We start from the raw sequence: 17,095 nt of genomic DNA, 5'->3' as shown, positions 1-17,095 counted from the left end.
AGACGGTGTTTCCTTTGGAGGTGTGTCACATGAAATTCAAGGGACCAAAGGAGTTGGTTTCCGTATTTGTAATTGATTATTATATTTTCTATTTTAGGAAAGGTCATATTAGGAATTTGTTTTATTTTGCATGTTTTCTTTCTTTATATGTTTGCATGCATGCCAAATCGCCATAATATCACATGCATATCTTTTTATATCGAGTTCTCGACCTTGTCAATTATAATTATCGATAGATCACTAATTTAGTTCACTTAAAGGAGATAGATAATAAATTGACAAGACCTCTCACATTTTATAAAATCGAGACTTAGCCTTACCAAATAGTAGGAACCCATGAATCTCAATTTCATTAGGGGTACAATCGGTATTTTATTATACCGGGGTGGTTTCTTTTAACGTTGGGTAAGTGGGGTAATAAAATGTTATTACATTTAATTTGGTTGATCTCAACGGAAGTATTAGAGGGACCGTTGTCTCAATAGGTCCGGGCTAAAGATGAACTTAATGTAATTTCATCGACCGAGAGTTATAAGTGTAGAATCGGTTAAATGAGTTGACCTACCAAATTATATTAGCAAGGATGCAGTGGGCCCGTTGGCTCACAACCGAGTTAATATGAATTTGGGTCTCGGAATCGTTTATATAATTGGGTGGAGGTCATTATATAAATGCTAAAACTTGCTAAAAGTTTTTAAATATTACAATGAATGTTAGTTTTCCCACTATTTTGTTGTTTAAATTTGTTCTATATCTTTGCTCCTAGACATATACGATGTCATTTCATTTTTAACTGATGTCTCCATTAAACCACTATAGCTAAAGACAAATAGAATCTCCTTTCTAAAAGCCTCAATAGAACCATTTAAATAGGGCATGGACTAGCTCCATAGGAATCGTTCTATTCCATAGAACTCCATAGGAATTGTCTTATATCATATAAGATTAGCATCTTAAATTCCTAACATACATATGTATGATTTCATATGAAGAAGTATGAATAGAAGTAATTATTAGTCAAAATATGTTTTGATAAAATCTTCTATGCATCTACGATTCAAAAGTCTTATTGCTCAACCTAAACACTTGTCATCAAGTACTTAAGAGCATGACAATGTTAAATTGGTAAATTGATTTGTTAGAAATTTTGATTGACCAATATACCACAATAGAATTAACCTTTATGAAGGATTAAACTAGGAATTCAAATGAAAAGAAGTCTTCATCAAGTAAAAAATTCTAAGAAATAAGTGGGAGCGATAAGAAGAAAGTACCTATCTGTGGACGCGGGCCCACGAGGGCGCTTGGGGGAGGACAAGCGTTTGCATTTGTGGAGTCGCCACCAATTTATTGTGGAAAATTGGAAACCGTTCGAATACCTCGTGCCATGTCAAGACACAAAGTAGTGACATGAACACCAAGAACTCGTAACCCTTAGCATTCTATGTCTAGAATGACTCTCGTGGATGCCAATGAACACGGATGTTCACAGAGATCTGGAGTAAGGGGTGAGGGTACGTATTAGGAAGCTCTTTTGATCGAACACCTAATCCCGTCCGCCTCGATAGCGGCCTCTACTAATAATTAGGGAAATTGTCTATACTCTATATATTGACGATTATATGCATGCTATGCAACATCCAACGTTTTAATCCTAGCATGTGAAGATTAGACTAAGTCGGTGAACAATTAATTTATCATACAATTAATGTCAAAGTCGGGATTTAGATTGATTACATGTGAAGGCATACAAGTGATACAATATATACAATAATAAATATAATAATACAATAAAGAAAAATAAATTACAATAATTACATTGGGTTAATGATTGATGTCGAAAATACTTTTAAAACGGATAATTTGGAAAAGAAAGAATAAATGAAAAAATTAACGAATAGGAATTAAGGTGATAATACGAATAATAGTTAATTAAATACGTAATTAATAAACAAGGTCAAGGCAAAACGGGAGTTCAGAGACAGAAATCAACCAGGAACAGGCGCAGCAGAGCTGCGTCCTTTGGAAGAGACGCAGTAGTTGCTGCGTCTGTTTGTTGGCTCAGTTCTGGCTGTGAAGCCGGAATTGCAAGTCGTTAACATTTGTTGATGATTTTAATGCTTGATTAATGTTATTTGACTCGGATGAAAGTGATTAACATGTTATTTACATGTGATTAATGGTCATGAAAGCGATAAAACATGGATGAAACTGATTAGAACGAATATATAAGATTAAAAGGGTTAATTAACAAATTAATGAACAAACTAATTAATTAGGTTAAACAAGTTATTAATGACGAACTAATGATGACAACGATAAATAACAGATGAGAATATATCAAAGATCGAATTCCAGAGACTCAATATTGATGAATCGAACCTCTAAAACCCGAATTTGTTTTAATGACGAAAACCCGCAAATATTAATTACTTGGGATTTAAGTCGGGAATTTGATGAATTAATGATGATGAATAATATGTTACATGTTAGAATTATTATGTTCAAATTGTTATATCAAAGAAACAACAAACGATTGAAAACAAAAGTAAAACAAACGAATTAACGAAAGACGGAGGAAGAAGAAAGGAAGCAGGAACTGCGGCAGCCTCACGAAGAGGCGCAGCAGGTGCTGCGTCCCTTCGAAGAGGCGCAGCAGTTGCTGCGTCCTTTCTCGACGTCTGTCTCCTGATAGTCCGTAAAAAGGGTTTAAAGCATAGTTTCAAAAATCGGTTTTAGAAATACTTTCGACATAAACCTTACATTATGATTACAAAAATAAAGAACAATAATAAAATAGGGATTATACACCCTCAGACTTACATGTTTGAATAAACGAGATGAACTAAGTATACGTTTAGTGATGCTCGACTCGAATGTAGACGAAAGTGCCCTCGTAAGAGGAATTAAAACAGATTGATTAAAGTTGATTATGGTGGATTTGGTCAAATTGGTCGGTCATGCAAAATGAGGCTGGTACTCAGAAGGATCCGAGCTTACGTGGTTGAAAGTTCAAGCACGTAGACGCCAAAAAGTAAGAACGTGGTCTAGAATGCAAAGGGAGAAGAGAAGGGCGGACACTCGCGTGAGAAATATGTGAGACCGAAGGTCTCTATTTATACTAATCACACGGAGGAAGTAGGGTTTTCGGAGAAACTTTGGAAGTGAATCTCGAAAAGATATGAAAAGATACGAAAAATAAGCAGAAAAGGACTTGGGAAGAGGCGCAGCAGGCACTGCGTTTCTTGGAAGAGGCGCAACACCTGCTACGTCCTTTCCCAAGTGGTTTCCTCCTGCGGAAGAAAGATTTCCGTGTTTTGATTATGGAATAACGAATTTATCTTGTTTTCCTTAATTTTTTGTGTGAATATTACGGGAAGTTATTTGCCAAAGATTAAAAGATTGTAAAATATGGAATAGAAATATCCGGAACATTCTGACTCGGTTTCAGAAAATAAAGACGGTTTTATGACCCGGACTCCAAATGTACTCTAATTACTGTCAAAACGACCGTATCGGCACGTAGATGACAATTATGAGGTAGACACAAGTGTTTGAGCGATCACTTGACGATAAACTTACGAACTGTCACAAATCGTTTCGCGTACCAAATATGCGGCCCAATCATCACCGGGTGGTTTGCGGGAGGTGCAGAAATGAGGTATCTATAGAGCCCCCACTTGACTGAGGCTTGGACAAGGCGAAAGTTAAAATATAGCCATCAGGTCAATCGAAGATTACAACCTGACGACTATGGCGACGCGAGGCGGCTCAAGGGGTCTGAGCCAAGGACCTGTCGTCGGGAAAATTTTAGAGTCTGTCGACTACCGGGGAGGGTCGTTTAAAGTCCATTAGACTACGTAAGGAGGCTCGCCACCCATAACAAGAGACCATACCTGAACTTCCTTGAAACTCCAGGGGAAACAAAACGTGATACTGGGAGAAGACAGCAGGACACAGTCTGGAACTGCTGGGAGAAATCTGCTTGTGTTCGGCTTCAAACAAACTTCAGTAGAACTTGGGGTCGATGTTGATCTCCATGTCTCGAAAGGGAGTGTCTATACGTGTACTCTCGCTGGGGGAACAGAATAAAGGTGTGTCGAAACACCTGTCAAAAAAGGAACGCTCGTTGTGACAAGCTATGTCTTGGATAAAAATAAGGTGATAATTTGCTGTTGGCTTGGAAGATGTGGATCCGGGTGAAGAATATACGTCAAACGGATCAAATATGCGATATGACATCAAGGAAGAGGCGCACCAAAGATGGACCCACAAAATAACGAACTCATAACGAATTTTCGAAAATTCGTATGAAGGGAAGCTGAGGAAGAGGTGCAGCAAGAGCTGCATCCCTTGGAAGAAGCGCAGCCCCTGCTGCGTCTATTCCTGGGTATGTCTTTTCTGCGTAAAAACCCGATGAAATAGAGGGTTTTACTTCATTTATTCGAAACATAATTTCTCAATTTCTCTCTCAAATTCCAACCACTTCCGTCGAAATTTGATCAAAAATCTTGCATTTGCCAGGACTAATCGAGGTATGTGTATCAATCTTGCATTTATCTTCCGTATTTGATCAAATGGGACCGACAAAATTAGGGTTTTCGACCCTAATTAGTCGAAAATTTAGGGCTTTTCCCCCAAACGACTTTGCCTTGTGAAATTGACTTTGTAAATGGCTAATTGGTAATATAAGGATCATAACCATGTATTTGTTTCGAATTTTCGTTGAGTTTTGAGCATTTGAGTGTAATTGAGACGGTTTCACAGCTAAACCGTAAATCGCTTCGAAAATAGCCTAAGGATTGCCCATTTGTGAAGAAAATTGATATTTGGAATCCTTGCGTGATGGATAAACTTCCTACCTTCTCGGAATTGATATTTGGTTTGTGACGGCTTTTTCAGGACAATTTCTAGGGCATAATCGTCGTTATAACGAAATGCTGTCGAAATTCCGACTCGAACCCATGACTAGGCTTCAACTTAGGCTTGACTTGACCCAAATCACCACATGAGCGGACGGGTTTGTGGGAAATTTGCCAAAGATGGCGAGAAAAGAGCGACTTTGGAGCTCCGAAAACTCGAAAATCCCCTAATCAAGGCTTGTCGTCACTTGACGAGGCCTAAATTTACTTCAATTTTGCAGGTGATGAGGCTTTTACATCTGGGAGGGATCCCATAGACATGGACACTGCTGTTGACCATTCTCAGGTTCTTGAGGAGGCGTTGGAGTAAGCTTTCACTGCCGCGGTGACGGCTGCTGAGGACGAGGTCCTAGAGGAGGAGGCTGCTGAGGAGGAGGAGGCCCCGAGATGGGCCAACATTGGACGGGATGGTCGCCAGCTGAAGGGAGCACCTGCGTGGGCTGAGACCTGGGACAGTAGGCACCTGCTTTGGGCTGCGGAGGGTCACCTGTCCTACAGGACGCTGAAGAGCTTGGTAAATCGAATTCATCACTCTTCATTCATCTTCTTTCATTTATGTTTGCCATTCCTTTTCTTCTCCATTTGAGTTAAATATAGCTTTTGTTTCAAATAATCATAGGAGGCCGAGAACATCAGGTCGTTCTCGGGCTACACGATGGTGATGGGGTGCTACGAGAGGCTGTCAGCTGTGGAGCGAGCCATGATCGAGAGGGGAGCGTTCGGCGCCTTGGTGAAGGCTTGGAGGGATATCGCGAGGAGGAAGCTTCGGGCTAACCTCAGTCTCGTCCGAGCTTTCTTGGACCGGTTTTGGGACACGACCTCCACGTTTCACATGCCTTATGGTGAGGTGGGGGTCACGTTGGAGGACTACGACATGATTTATGGTCTGCCGTGTGGGACTGAGGTGGTAGAGTGGCCGGAGACAACCATGAGGGTTGACTCGGCAGAGGCTAGGAGACTGATCGGCTGGAACTTGGCGCCGAAGGCGGCTGTGGTACCTGGCATGGTGCCTAGTTCTTACGTTCGAGACTACTTCGTGGGGAAGACCCCGACGTCAGTGGAGATCGAGGGGAGGGAGACGGCCCCTCCTCCCTGCACTGCAGAGTAGAGAGTCCGCTTGTGGATTTGGTTGTTCTTGTCTTCGATTTACCTCGGAGACAAGGGAGAGAGGCTTTCGACGAAGCTTCTTCCCTTTCTTTCTGACCTGAGCTCCCTAGGCCATTGAGACTGAGTCACTGCTGGTTTTACGGTCCCCATCCGCTTCATGAGGGCCATGGTTCGTCCGGAGTTGATGGAGAAGGGGACTTCTTCTGCTGTTGTCGGCCCTGGACTGTTATTGGAGGTATGAACCTTCACTTCATTTCACGAAAGATCATTTCCTTTTCACATCACGAAAGATCGTTGTTGATTTTCTTGTTTACAGGCTTGGGTGTACTCCTACTTTTCGGGCCTCGCGCCCAAGAGGACGGAGCCGGTGGAGAAGGCCTATCCCGTTGTGAGGGATTGGGTGATGTGCCGCACGAGGAGTCGGCGTTCCTTCCACGACGTTTGTCGGCGGGAGGTGAACGCTCTTCAGCTAGACGGCGTGAGTATTTCACCTTACATTTTGCTTGTTTCTCTTCCTCTTTCTTTTAGAATCGATCATAAGAATGACCCTTCGTTTGCTTTTAGTGGGTGCCCAGGCCTTGGGAGGAGTACGCTGGCGCTCCTCCTTTCGTGGCTGAGGTCCTTCGACCTAGGAGCTCGAGCCGACTGCTGCTGAGGAGGTCGATTGGTCCTGTGTGGTACTTGGGTGAGCGCCTGGCTCGTCAGTGCTCTCGGGACGTCTTGACGGTTCCCATCGATCCTCCTCGGACGATGTTTAGGGAGCCTTCTGAGGCTTAGAGGGAGGCTGACCTGGCTGGCGTCGGTGGCGACGCCCTCCTTCTTCCTGGTGAGGATTACTCAGCGTTCCTCTACGGGAGGTTGGCGTACTGGCCGGTTGTGGTAAGTGCTTTATCCTCTTTCATTTTCGATTATTTGAACATACGATGAAAGATCATCGGTTAACGGAAATCATTTGACTTTGCAGGAGGTCGAGGCGGCGGGTATCGAGCCCCAGAGTACCCCGAGACCCTTGAGTACACCGACACGACGGGGATGATGACGATATACAAGTTACGTGACTTTGACGTGGCGGTGAGAGATGCTGGCTTGGACGAGTGGTAACATCTGATTCGGAGGGTGAGCCTTCTAACTTGTATAGTTTCCGTTTAATAACACATTTTCTCGAGTTTGTCCAATTGCCAAGAATTTTCCTTTTGAAATGAAGGTTGCGGCATCCCGGTTCGTGGCTTTATGAAGGGTAGCCAACCGGCTGCGGGCTACTGCCGTTGAGGCACTTGCTGGTGGCCGAGGACGTCAGGTATGTGTGGGAAATATCGGTATACTTCCTTTAAGATTATTAGGATTATAACGAAATTATGATTATGAAAACGAGTCATAAATGAAATTGCATAAAAAAAATAGCAGAGATTAAGAATCAACCTTTGGTCCTAGCAAATTAGGCCTAAGAACAATATCGAATTGATATTCTCCTAATCGTTGCACTCAAAATGTGATGAGAAATGCCTCTTGTTCTTGCTAGAATAGATCCCCAAATTCACTAATTAGTTTTAGGGTTTTTGTGTTCTTGATGAGAGAATTAGGTCAAAATGGAATGAGAAGAAAAAATCTCCTCTTTTGCCCTCTTGTAACCGTGTAAATGAGAGTCCAAAGAGGAAGATTTTATTCTTCCTCTTTTCTCTCTAAATTTCGGTTTCACCAACCCAAAATAAGGAGAGAAATCTTCTTATTTTTGGTTTTTTATAAATGTATAAAATGTGTATCTTTTATAAATTGTCAATTATGCCGACATGTATTAATAAGTCCACACACAATAGCTTGCAGTCGATTTATTAATACCGGTCTGTCAACATTTACACTGACAATATCGTATAATATATCCATTAACTATAAATATCGCATATTTATAATTTACTAATTAAATATAACCGATTATGTTTAATTACGAATTAACATCTTAATTCGTTTAAGCTAACATTATGTACATTAATTAAATATAACATATTATATTCAATTTACGAATTGACAGTTAATTCGTCTCAGCTAGTATTATTTAATTGTATTAAATAATCGTCTCATCATCACATTGACTAACTGTTTAGTCAAATATTTGGACTAACCTTTTTGTCAGGCATCAATGTGATTATATTTTCATATAATCACATCTCTCAAACACATCCTTTAGGTGTGACTTTTAGGGACCAGTTGATCACCGTCATCAGTATGATAATAACGTCAAACTTTCTAGCAAGCCAACCGTTATTAAGTAATCGTTAATCAACTGATAAAATACGAAGTATACCCTTGTGAACCTATAATAGATTTATAAATGTTATCACACTAATTGTGGAGGACACAAGCTCCAACAAACTCCCACTTGTCCTCACAAGTGCATGTACGATAACCGATTCTCATATCCTAAAATTTCTCCCACTCAATGTAAAACAATTTGCAAAATCCGTATTCACAAAGGTCGTATTTTACAAGTGATCAATATCAAGATTGGGTTTCCCGACGAGGGAGTAACTTAACTGATAAACGAATCATCATTCGAGCATGGCCATGCATTTCAGTTACAACTCCTCGAGTGGCCCTGAGAAATAACTAAACCTGATAAAGGTTGGATATTTTCTTCAACTCGAATCCTGCAGATTTAAGCACAGTATGTAATGACCCAGAAAAAATCTGCTTAGCCTCCTGTTACGATCGACCATGAGAAATAAACCAAAGTCACCCAAAAAACTGCCTTAATCTCAAGAGACAGTCGATAGTCAAAAGAATCGACTCTAGGAACACAATGGACGTCCAATCCACGACCTGGCACCGAATGTTTTTAAACATTTAGGACTCCATTACATTGTCACAAAAATTGTCCTACGAGGTATCATTATAACTCGTATATGTGATCAGCTCATGTAGGCGATTACGGACCAAAACAAATATAATGTAATTCAGTTCACTTTGTGGCGTTCAATGTTGTCGTACAAACCACATGAAAAATAAAATATGAAATACAACGATGAAGTTATAAATAGCATATGAAAAAGATAATGTATCGAATCCATAATCAACTAATACAACTCAGGAACACGTTTAATTCCCATGGAAATAACGTGCCCTTCATGCTTATCATAGTTCAACGGTTTAGTGAGAGGGTCCGCGACGTTATCATCCGAAGCTATCTTGTCAATCACTATCTCCTCTTGCTCCACGTAATCACGGATCAGGTGAGCCTTCCGATGTACATGTCTAGACTTGTTTCTAGACTTAGGCTCCTTAGCCTGGAAGATGACACCTCTATTGTCACAATAGATAGTGATCGGGTCATTCGAACTAGGAACTATGGATAGTCCTTGTAAGAATTGACGCATCCATATAGCTTCCTTTGCTGCTTCTGAAGCGGCATAGTACTCAGATTCACTAGTAGAATCTGCTACAACATTCTGTTTGGAACTCTTCCAGCTGACCGCAGCACCATTAAGAGTAAAGACGAATCCAGACTGAGATTTTGAATCATCTCGATCTGTTTGGAAGCTAGCATCTGCGTAACCGATTGCGCATAGCTTAGTATCTCCTCCATAAGTCAATACCCAATCCTTAGTCCTCCGTAGGTACTTAAGGATGTTTTTAACAGCTACCCAGTGTGTTTCACCTGGATTGCCTTGGCACCGACTCGTCATACTCAATGCATATAACACGTCTGGACGTGTGCATATCATGGCATACATGATTGATCCTATTGCAGATGCATAAGGAACACGACTCATGCGTTAAACTCCTTCAGGCGTCGTGGGTGACTGAGACTTGCTCAAATGCATCCCAGACGTCATTGGAAGGTTCCCCTTCCTGGAGTTGGTCATGCTGAACCTCTCAAGAATCTTATCCAAATAAGACTCCTGACTTAGTGATAACATCCGTCGTGATCTATCTCGGTAGATATGGATTCCCAATATGCGTTGTGCCTCACCCAGATCTTTCATCAGGAAATGGTTCTTCAACCAACCTTTTACCGAAGATAAGAGAGGAATGTCATTCCCAATCAAGAGTATGTCATCGACATACAATATCAAGAAAACAATCTTGCTCCCACTCACCTTGATATATAAGCATGGTTCCTCGACCGATCGAGTGAAACCATACTCTTTTATCACCTGGTCGAAACGATGATTCCAACTCCGAGAAGCTTGCTTAAGTCCATAAATGGAACGCTTAAGCTTGCTCACTTTCTTAGGATTTTCAGGATCAATGAAACCTTCGGGTTGTACCATGTACAACTCTTCCTCCAAATAACCGTTTAAGAAGGCGGTTTTCACATCCATTTGCCAAATTTCATAGTCATGAAAAGCAACAATCGCTAAGATTATCCGAATGGAACGCAGCATAACTACGGGTGCAAAACTTTCATCATAATGCAATTCGTGCACTTGAGTGAAACCTTTTGCCACTAGTCGTGCTTTATAGGTATCTGGTTTCCCGTCTACAGAATGCTTTATTTTGTAAAGCCATTTGCACTGTAGAGGTCGTACCTTGTTAGGTAAACCAACAAGATCCCATACGTCATTCTCATACATGGAGTCCATCTCGGATTGCATGGCTTCATGCCATAGCTTTGAGTCGGAATAGGCCATGGCACCTTTATAGGTAGCGGGTTCATTACTCTCTAGGAGCAAAATGTCATTTTCCTCGACCATACTAATGTATCTGTCTGGAGGATTAGAGACTCTACCCGACCTCCTAGGTTCCTGAGGAATATTAACCGTATCATCAGTTGAAGGAACAACTTCCTCCATCTGTTCCTCGGTTGTTGGTTCTGGAATCTCCGACAGCTCGAAGGTTCTATTACTTGACTTGTTCTCGAGAAATTCTTTCTCTAAGAACTTTGCACTAGCCGCAACAAAAACTCGATGTTCGGTAGGCCAATAGAAGTAATGACCAAACATTCCTTTTGGATAACCAATAAAGTATGTCTTGACCGATCGCGGGCCGAGCTTATCCTCGTGTCTCCACTTGACATAAGCCTCGCAGCCCCAAACCCGAAATTATGATTATGAAAACGAGTCATGAATGAAATTGCATAAAAAAAATAGCAGAGATTAAGAATCAACCTTTGGTCCTAGCAAATTAGGCCTAAGAACAATATCGAATTGATATTCTCCTAATCGTTGCACCCAAAACGTGATGAGAAATGCCTCTTGTTCTTGCTAGAATAGATCCCCAAATTCACTAATTAATTTTAGGGTTTTTGTGTTCTTGATGAGAGAATTAGGTCAAAATGGAATGAGAAGAAAAAATCTCCTCTTTTGCCCTCTTGTAACTGTTAGAAATCTAGATCTCTTTACTCAACATATTCATATATGTAATGTTATAATTTAGTCATAAAATTAATTGGTGATCTTATGCATGCAAACAATAAACAATTTAAAGAGGAAATCTTCATCTTACATTGGTATTTCGGTTTATATGGGCACAAGAGAGTTCTCCTACTCTCTTGTTCTTGTGCTCTCCTTAATGGATGAACTAGGATCCAAGTGTAGAATCCCTCCCAAAGTAAAATACCCAAGGCAAACTCTTAATCAAATTAATATTATGAATACTAGAACAATATTAATTTAGTATTAAAAATGACCCAAAATATTATTGGACTCTCTATTATTTCGGTTAGAGAGAAGGAAGAAAAGGAAGAATTTTATCTTTCTAAAACTCAAAATTTTAGATGAAAAATGAATGAATACAACAACAATAATTTTGTAGTGTATGTTAGGTAAAATAAGAAGAAAAACAAAGTGTTTTTCTTCTCAAAAAACCGGGTGGAAGAGGGGAAGAAGAGAGAGCCAATGCATGCACTAGTTGTTCTTCACAATAATCACTAGGTTTTGCATGGCTAGTATATTAGGGAATGATTATGTTTACCACTAACATAATCAACACAATATCATCCTAATACTCCCCTTAATTTCGATACATATGGATAAAATGGACTCCATTTTATCTTTGTCAAAATGTCAATTTGTCATATGTCACAGGCCATATGTCACATAAAATTGTTATGTATTTTTACCATATTAAAAATCAACGTATTAATAAAAATACGTCATATACAAAAATCGACTTAGTAATTCATAATTACTTGTACCAAAATATTTTATCAATTTATAAATCACAACATCTTGTATTTATAATAATTCATTCATTCAATATGCAATTGTTTCCTTAAACAATAATTTCATCTAAGTAATGAAACAATTCGATTACTTAGACCGTATCTTATTTAATCAAATTTCAATAAGACACGTAAATATTACTTCCAAAATCGTCCGTCAATTTTAAATATTTTAATTGACCCGTATTGTCATACGATCAATTAAATGATCAATTAAGTGTGTTACCCTTTAGGTATGACCAAAGGGGATCAACTGGTCACCACCGTCGCACGACAGTAATGTCAAACTCTAGTCAGCCAATCATTACCGATATGTGTGGACCAGTTGACAGTAAAATATTACTTCCCAATTGTATTCTTTATAATGAGACTTAAACATGTGATCATCATGATCAACAGTTGTGATCGCATTATTGTCGGAGGACACATATTCCAACAATCTCCCACTTGTCCTCGACAAGTGTGCGTCACCAATTCTCTTGTCCTATTACTATCTCCCACTCAATGCAAGGTGTCTTTCAGGTCGTACTTGTAAGTGATCATATCGAGAGTGGTTTCCTCGATCTGGAGAATAACTGATTGACCGGATTTTTCCACCATGGATACATTCCGAGCGTGGCCACGCATTTCCAGTTCATTACTCCTCGAGTGGCCCTGAGATATTGTTATAACCCTAACTAGGGGTGGACAATTCCTATCGCACTCATTCCCTTCGACTAGCCACAGCCATCATAACCCAAAATGTGCCCATATGACCTCATTTACGAAGGTCGTAGTAACACAAATCAAAGTTAATCTGAAACTGTGCCATCTTAGGCGAATAGTCTTTAGTCAAAAGAATCGACTCATTTGAATACTATAGTAGCTCTCGCCACGACCAGGCTATATAAATTTGCCAGAACTCTATAAGCGGTCATAAGGCCCGACAAGAATGTTCGTAACAGTCTGCCTATGTGATCGACTAGTCATTCTCATATGACTCCATGGCACTTGAACTTGCCATCAATCGCATCGCATTCTAGTCACTTCGAGACGTCACCTCATGTAAGTGACTATGGGCAAATACAATGTTAATCCATGTTCACTTTAACGGGGTTCAATTGTCTCTACAACCCGTTTGGATATAGCAAAGTATAAGGTGAGTTAATAATAACTCAAACACCAAATGTCGACATCACACTCGGGTAGTCAATACCATATTACAACCTTGTGATGCATATCGTAAGTTTGTAAACACTTGTTGATTGCAATAGAAGTTTAACATATCATGTGTCCATGTGCTCAAACTTCTTATAATCGCATTTTCCTTTACTTTCATGTTTTTTTTTCTTAAAATGTGAGAAATATATAATAAATTATAAGAAAGGTTACAATTGGTGAGTATACATCAATTAGTCATTTAACACATACAAATCTTTCTGCCTTAGCCATTCTAAGTCCGTTTTAGTTAAAACCTTGTAATCCCTTCCTCGGACTCTTGCTTTAACTTCGTCAATCACTTGTTCTGCTAATCTTTCCGGCCTTAAGAGCATCCCTTCCATATTACTTCTGTTCCTCTGCTGCCAAATATGGTATATCACACCCCACATCATAGCTGCTTGCATTCCTTTTTGCAACATCGAACCTGTTCTTTGCGTACACCATACAATCGTGTCATTCACTGGAAAGTTGATCTGCATTTTCTGACTAATAGCATGTATGACTCTTTTACTGTATATCCATTCACATAGTATATGCTCAATGCATTCAGTCTCCTGTGCACAGAGTAAACATTTGTCTTCAATGTCCAGTCCAAACCCAATCAGCTTATCTCTCGTTCTCAAAGCTCCATGTGCAACTAGCCAGCCTGTGAATTGATGCTTTGGTATCACATGATCATTCCAAAGACACTTATACCAGGCCATCTTTGGATTAGAGCCCTTGAGCCATTCATATCAATCCTTAGTAGAGTATTCTGACTGAGCACTCCATTTACCAGCCGCATAACCAGGGAGCATCTCCTCCTTCACCTTGCATATCCTTCTCCAAACCCAGCTAGAGCTATTTGATGGGGTATATTCTATCCAATCCCTCCCTTTCAGATAATTGTTTTGCACCCATTTCACCCATAAGGAGTCTTTCTTTATAGCTATCCAGTGCACTAGCCTTCCAATCATAGCTTTATTCATTATACCCTGATCTTTCAGTCCTAATCCCTCCTCTTCTTTAGGCCTGCATATTTTTTCCCAGGCTACCATTGGCACCCTCCTGTATTCAGTGCTACTATCCCATAGAAAGTTATCTTCTTTACTTTCATGTTATCTTCTCACAACATGAACCTTACCAAGTACACATCTAGGTTCCCAACCTTGGTTTCGGTTCTTTATCCTGAAAGAACTTCCTAATCAATTATCACATAACAAACGAATTTGTGGTGAATGATATAACTTGTACTGTTCAAGTACTTCACCCACACACAATGCACTAGGTATATGTTTTGTAGAGTCTTGCAACAATTTGTCAAGATGATTAGCCTAGCACTTCTCACAAGTCCTAGCATTATTAGGGAATATTAGTTTTGAGTAACTTCTTACTTCAACCAAGCACTATTCCAAAATTCTTATTTCTCCTTTTAGCTGAAAAGCTTAGGATTTTCATAAATCCTCACATGTTGTTTGAATTTTAATATGTGCAATCTCTTGACACATAACAGAGTATTCTGTCAATCACTGAAATCGCTCATCGGATTCTCCTCGAGAATTCATGACGTTTCTTGTATGGCTTGCCAATGAATCATCATGCTCTTATGCATATGATTCACCATTGGACATGTGCATGAATATTCTAATGGGGGAAACATTAGTTACTAATAATCATGAGATCAACCGTTCTTAGGTTCAATGAACGACCATGACTGCTAATGGCAATTCCATTTTCATTTACATGAATAACCTATGTTTTTTGTTGATTCGATGTGTATCTCTTAATACTTATCCAACATCTCTTGATGTAATTGGATTCATCATAGTCCATTTTTATCCAGAATTGAAAACTCAAATACTTCTTTGTGAAAGAAGGTATTAGCTCGTCATTCCTAATGAGTAATGAGTTGCTCCCACTAAATTCCATGTCTTCACATGATAATTTCTAAACTCCCACTTAATTCCATATGTTTCGAAATTGATTACTCAATCGAAACATTACAAAATTGGAATGTATGTTGCTTTGCAAAGTTATTAAGATGAAACCATATATGTTTCCATCATATCCTTTCAAAATACCTATTTTGAAGAGGTCTTATCTTAACCTTATGGAAAGAGATTTTAATCTCTAACTCATTCATGTCAGAATGATTCGTAGCAATATCATTGTTTTAAATATGAATAATATCTAATACACGTCCTTCAAAATACCCTTTTCAGAAGGAGGTTTAACCAATTCATTTTCATAATGTGGTTAAGTAATGACTTTTGCGTGGTTAAAACTTAGCAATTGAGGATATCGGTATATCAATCCTTGCAACCTCTAGTCATAAATATCGTTTATTACTAGGATGTTACTTTGATTCATTTAGGCTCTTAAGTAAATCTCAAGGTTGAAACTATTGGTAAAAAAAATCATCATAAACTAGTCAAAAACTCTTGTTAAGACTTAATATTAGTCACTCTTATTCCAAAACTTTCTTTTGGTCTCCTCGTGTAGTTATCTTGAGAACATATTCTTTCGATTATATCACTTGGTCTCAATTTTCCATGTAGATGTAATTGAGACCATAGATCTCATCTATTCGTGTATACCGTATAAATAGATATACCTTTATTCAAATCATTTTCCCTTGCAAAGATCTCATTTACACAAGTACACAAATTTTGTGTTCTTTATCTTTGTGTCTTCATTTTCTCCCACTCTATCTTTAGAATGAATACACTATAGATTCAAAGATAGCTAATGAGACACAAATAATGAATTTTGAAGTATAAGGAGAACTATCTCATAGGTTGACTAATAGTTTTAGATTTTGTAAGTATACTTGGTGATTGACATTCCTTTAAGAGAGTTCATAGACTCAAAATCACTTTATAAATGATCATACACAAGCCTTAAGCATGTGGACATATAATGAATCCCATCATTATAGTTGTCTATTGGATCACTTTAAGTGAATAATCATATGTTTCTAAGAGCAAGCATTTAAATACGAATTTTAGAACACGGATAAAATGATAAAACGGGTGACTTGGGTTGCAAACCAAGCCACCATTATCCAAAATACAACCAATTATCCAAAATACATTTCCATGTCGAACACGGAAATTAAAAGGTTCTAAAATCCAAAACATAACTAAAATAAGACAATAAAAAGCGAAGCTCCATGAAAGCTATTCCTAGCTTCTTGATGGTATCTCAAGCTTGCTGTTCTTTTCCCTTGTCTTTGCTTGGTGGAGGCCCTATTTACAATAAAAGGGAGATACATTATCACAACTTTGTATCACAATACCATATTTGAATTAGAAACATAAAAGAAATGATAGTCATTTACCTACTGGAGTGATCTTTCCAGCCTTAATATCACCAAGGTATTTGGAACAATTTCTTTTCCAATGTCCAATACCATTACAATAATGGTATTTATCAAGAGGACCCTTCTTGATTTTTGAAGTGCTAGCTTCATAAGTCCTAGCTTTGGTGAAAGTGGGAGCTTGCTTCTTACCCTTCCTCCCATTCTTCTTGAACTTCCCCTTGCTTTTGGTGCTAATGTTAAGCACATCCTTGGATGGGTTCACATTTAACCCCATGTCCCTTTCGGCTTGCACAAGTAACTTGTGCAATTCTTCAAGAGACACGTCCTTGTCTTGCATGTTAAAATTCACCCGGAATTGAACATATGCTTTGACCTTGGATAAGGAGTGTAGAATCCTATCTACAACAA

The 17,095-nt window shown here is 39.1% G+C and overlaps 2 protein-coding genes across 2 annotated transcripts in view; both read right to left on the bottom strand.

The window, feature by feature from the left end:
* Positions 1–17,095, bottom strand: part of LOC141587301 (SPX domain-containing membrane protein At4g22990-like) — a 189,991-nt gene that overhangs the window by 63,516 nt on the left and 109,380 nt on the right. The window lies entirely within an intron of this gene.
* On the bottom strand, positions 13,578–14,090 carry LOC141588704 (uncharacterized). Its single transcript, XM_074410133.1, has one exon. It carries the CDS (start codon positions 14,088–14,090, stop codon positions 13,578–13,580), a length of 513 nt encoding a protein of 170 aa, XP_074266234.1.

Source organism: Silene latifolia, chromosome 6 (genome assembly GCF_048544455.1).
Source record: "Silene latifolia isolate original U9 population chromosome 6, ASM4854445v1, whole genome shotgun sequence".
Classification (NCBI taxonomy): domain Eukaryota; kingdom Viridiplantae; phylum Streptophyta; class Magnoliopsida; order Caryophyllales; family Caryophyllaceae; genus Silene; species Silene latifolia.
The sequence above is the reverse complement of the archived record's forward strand: the minus strand, read 5'-3'. Positions and strand labels throughout refer to the sequence as shown.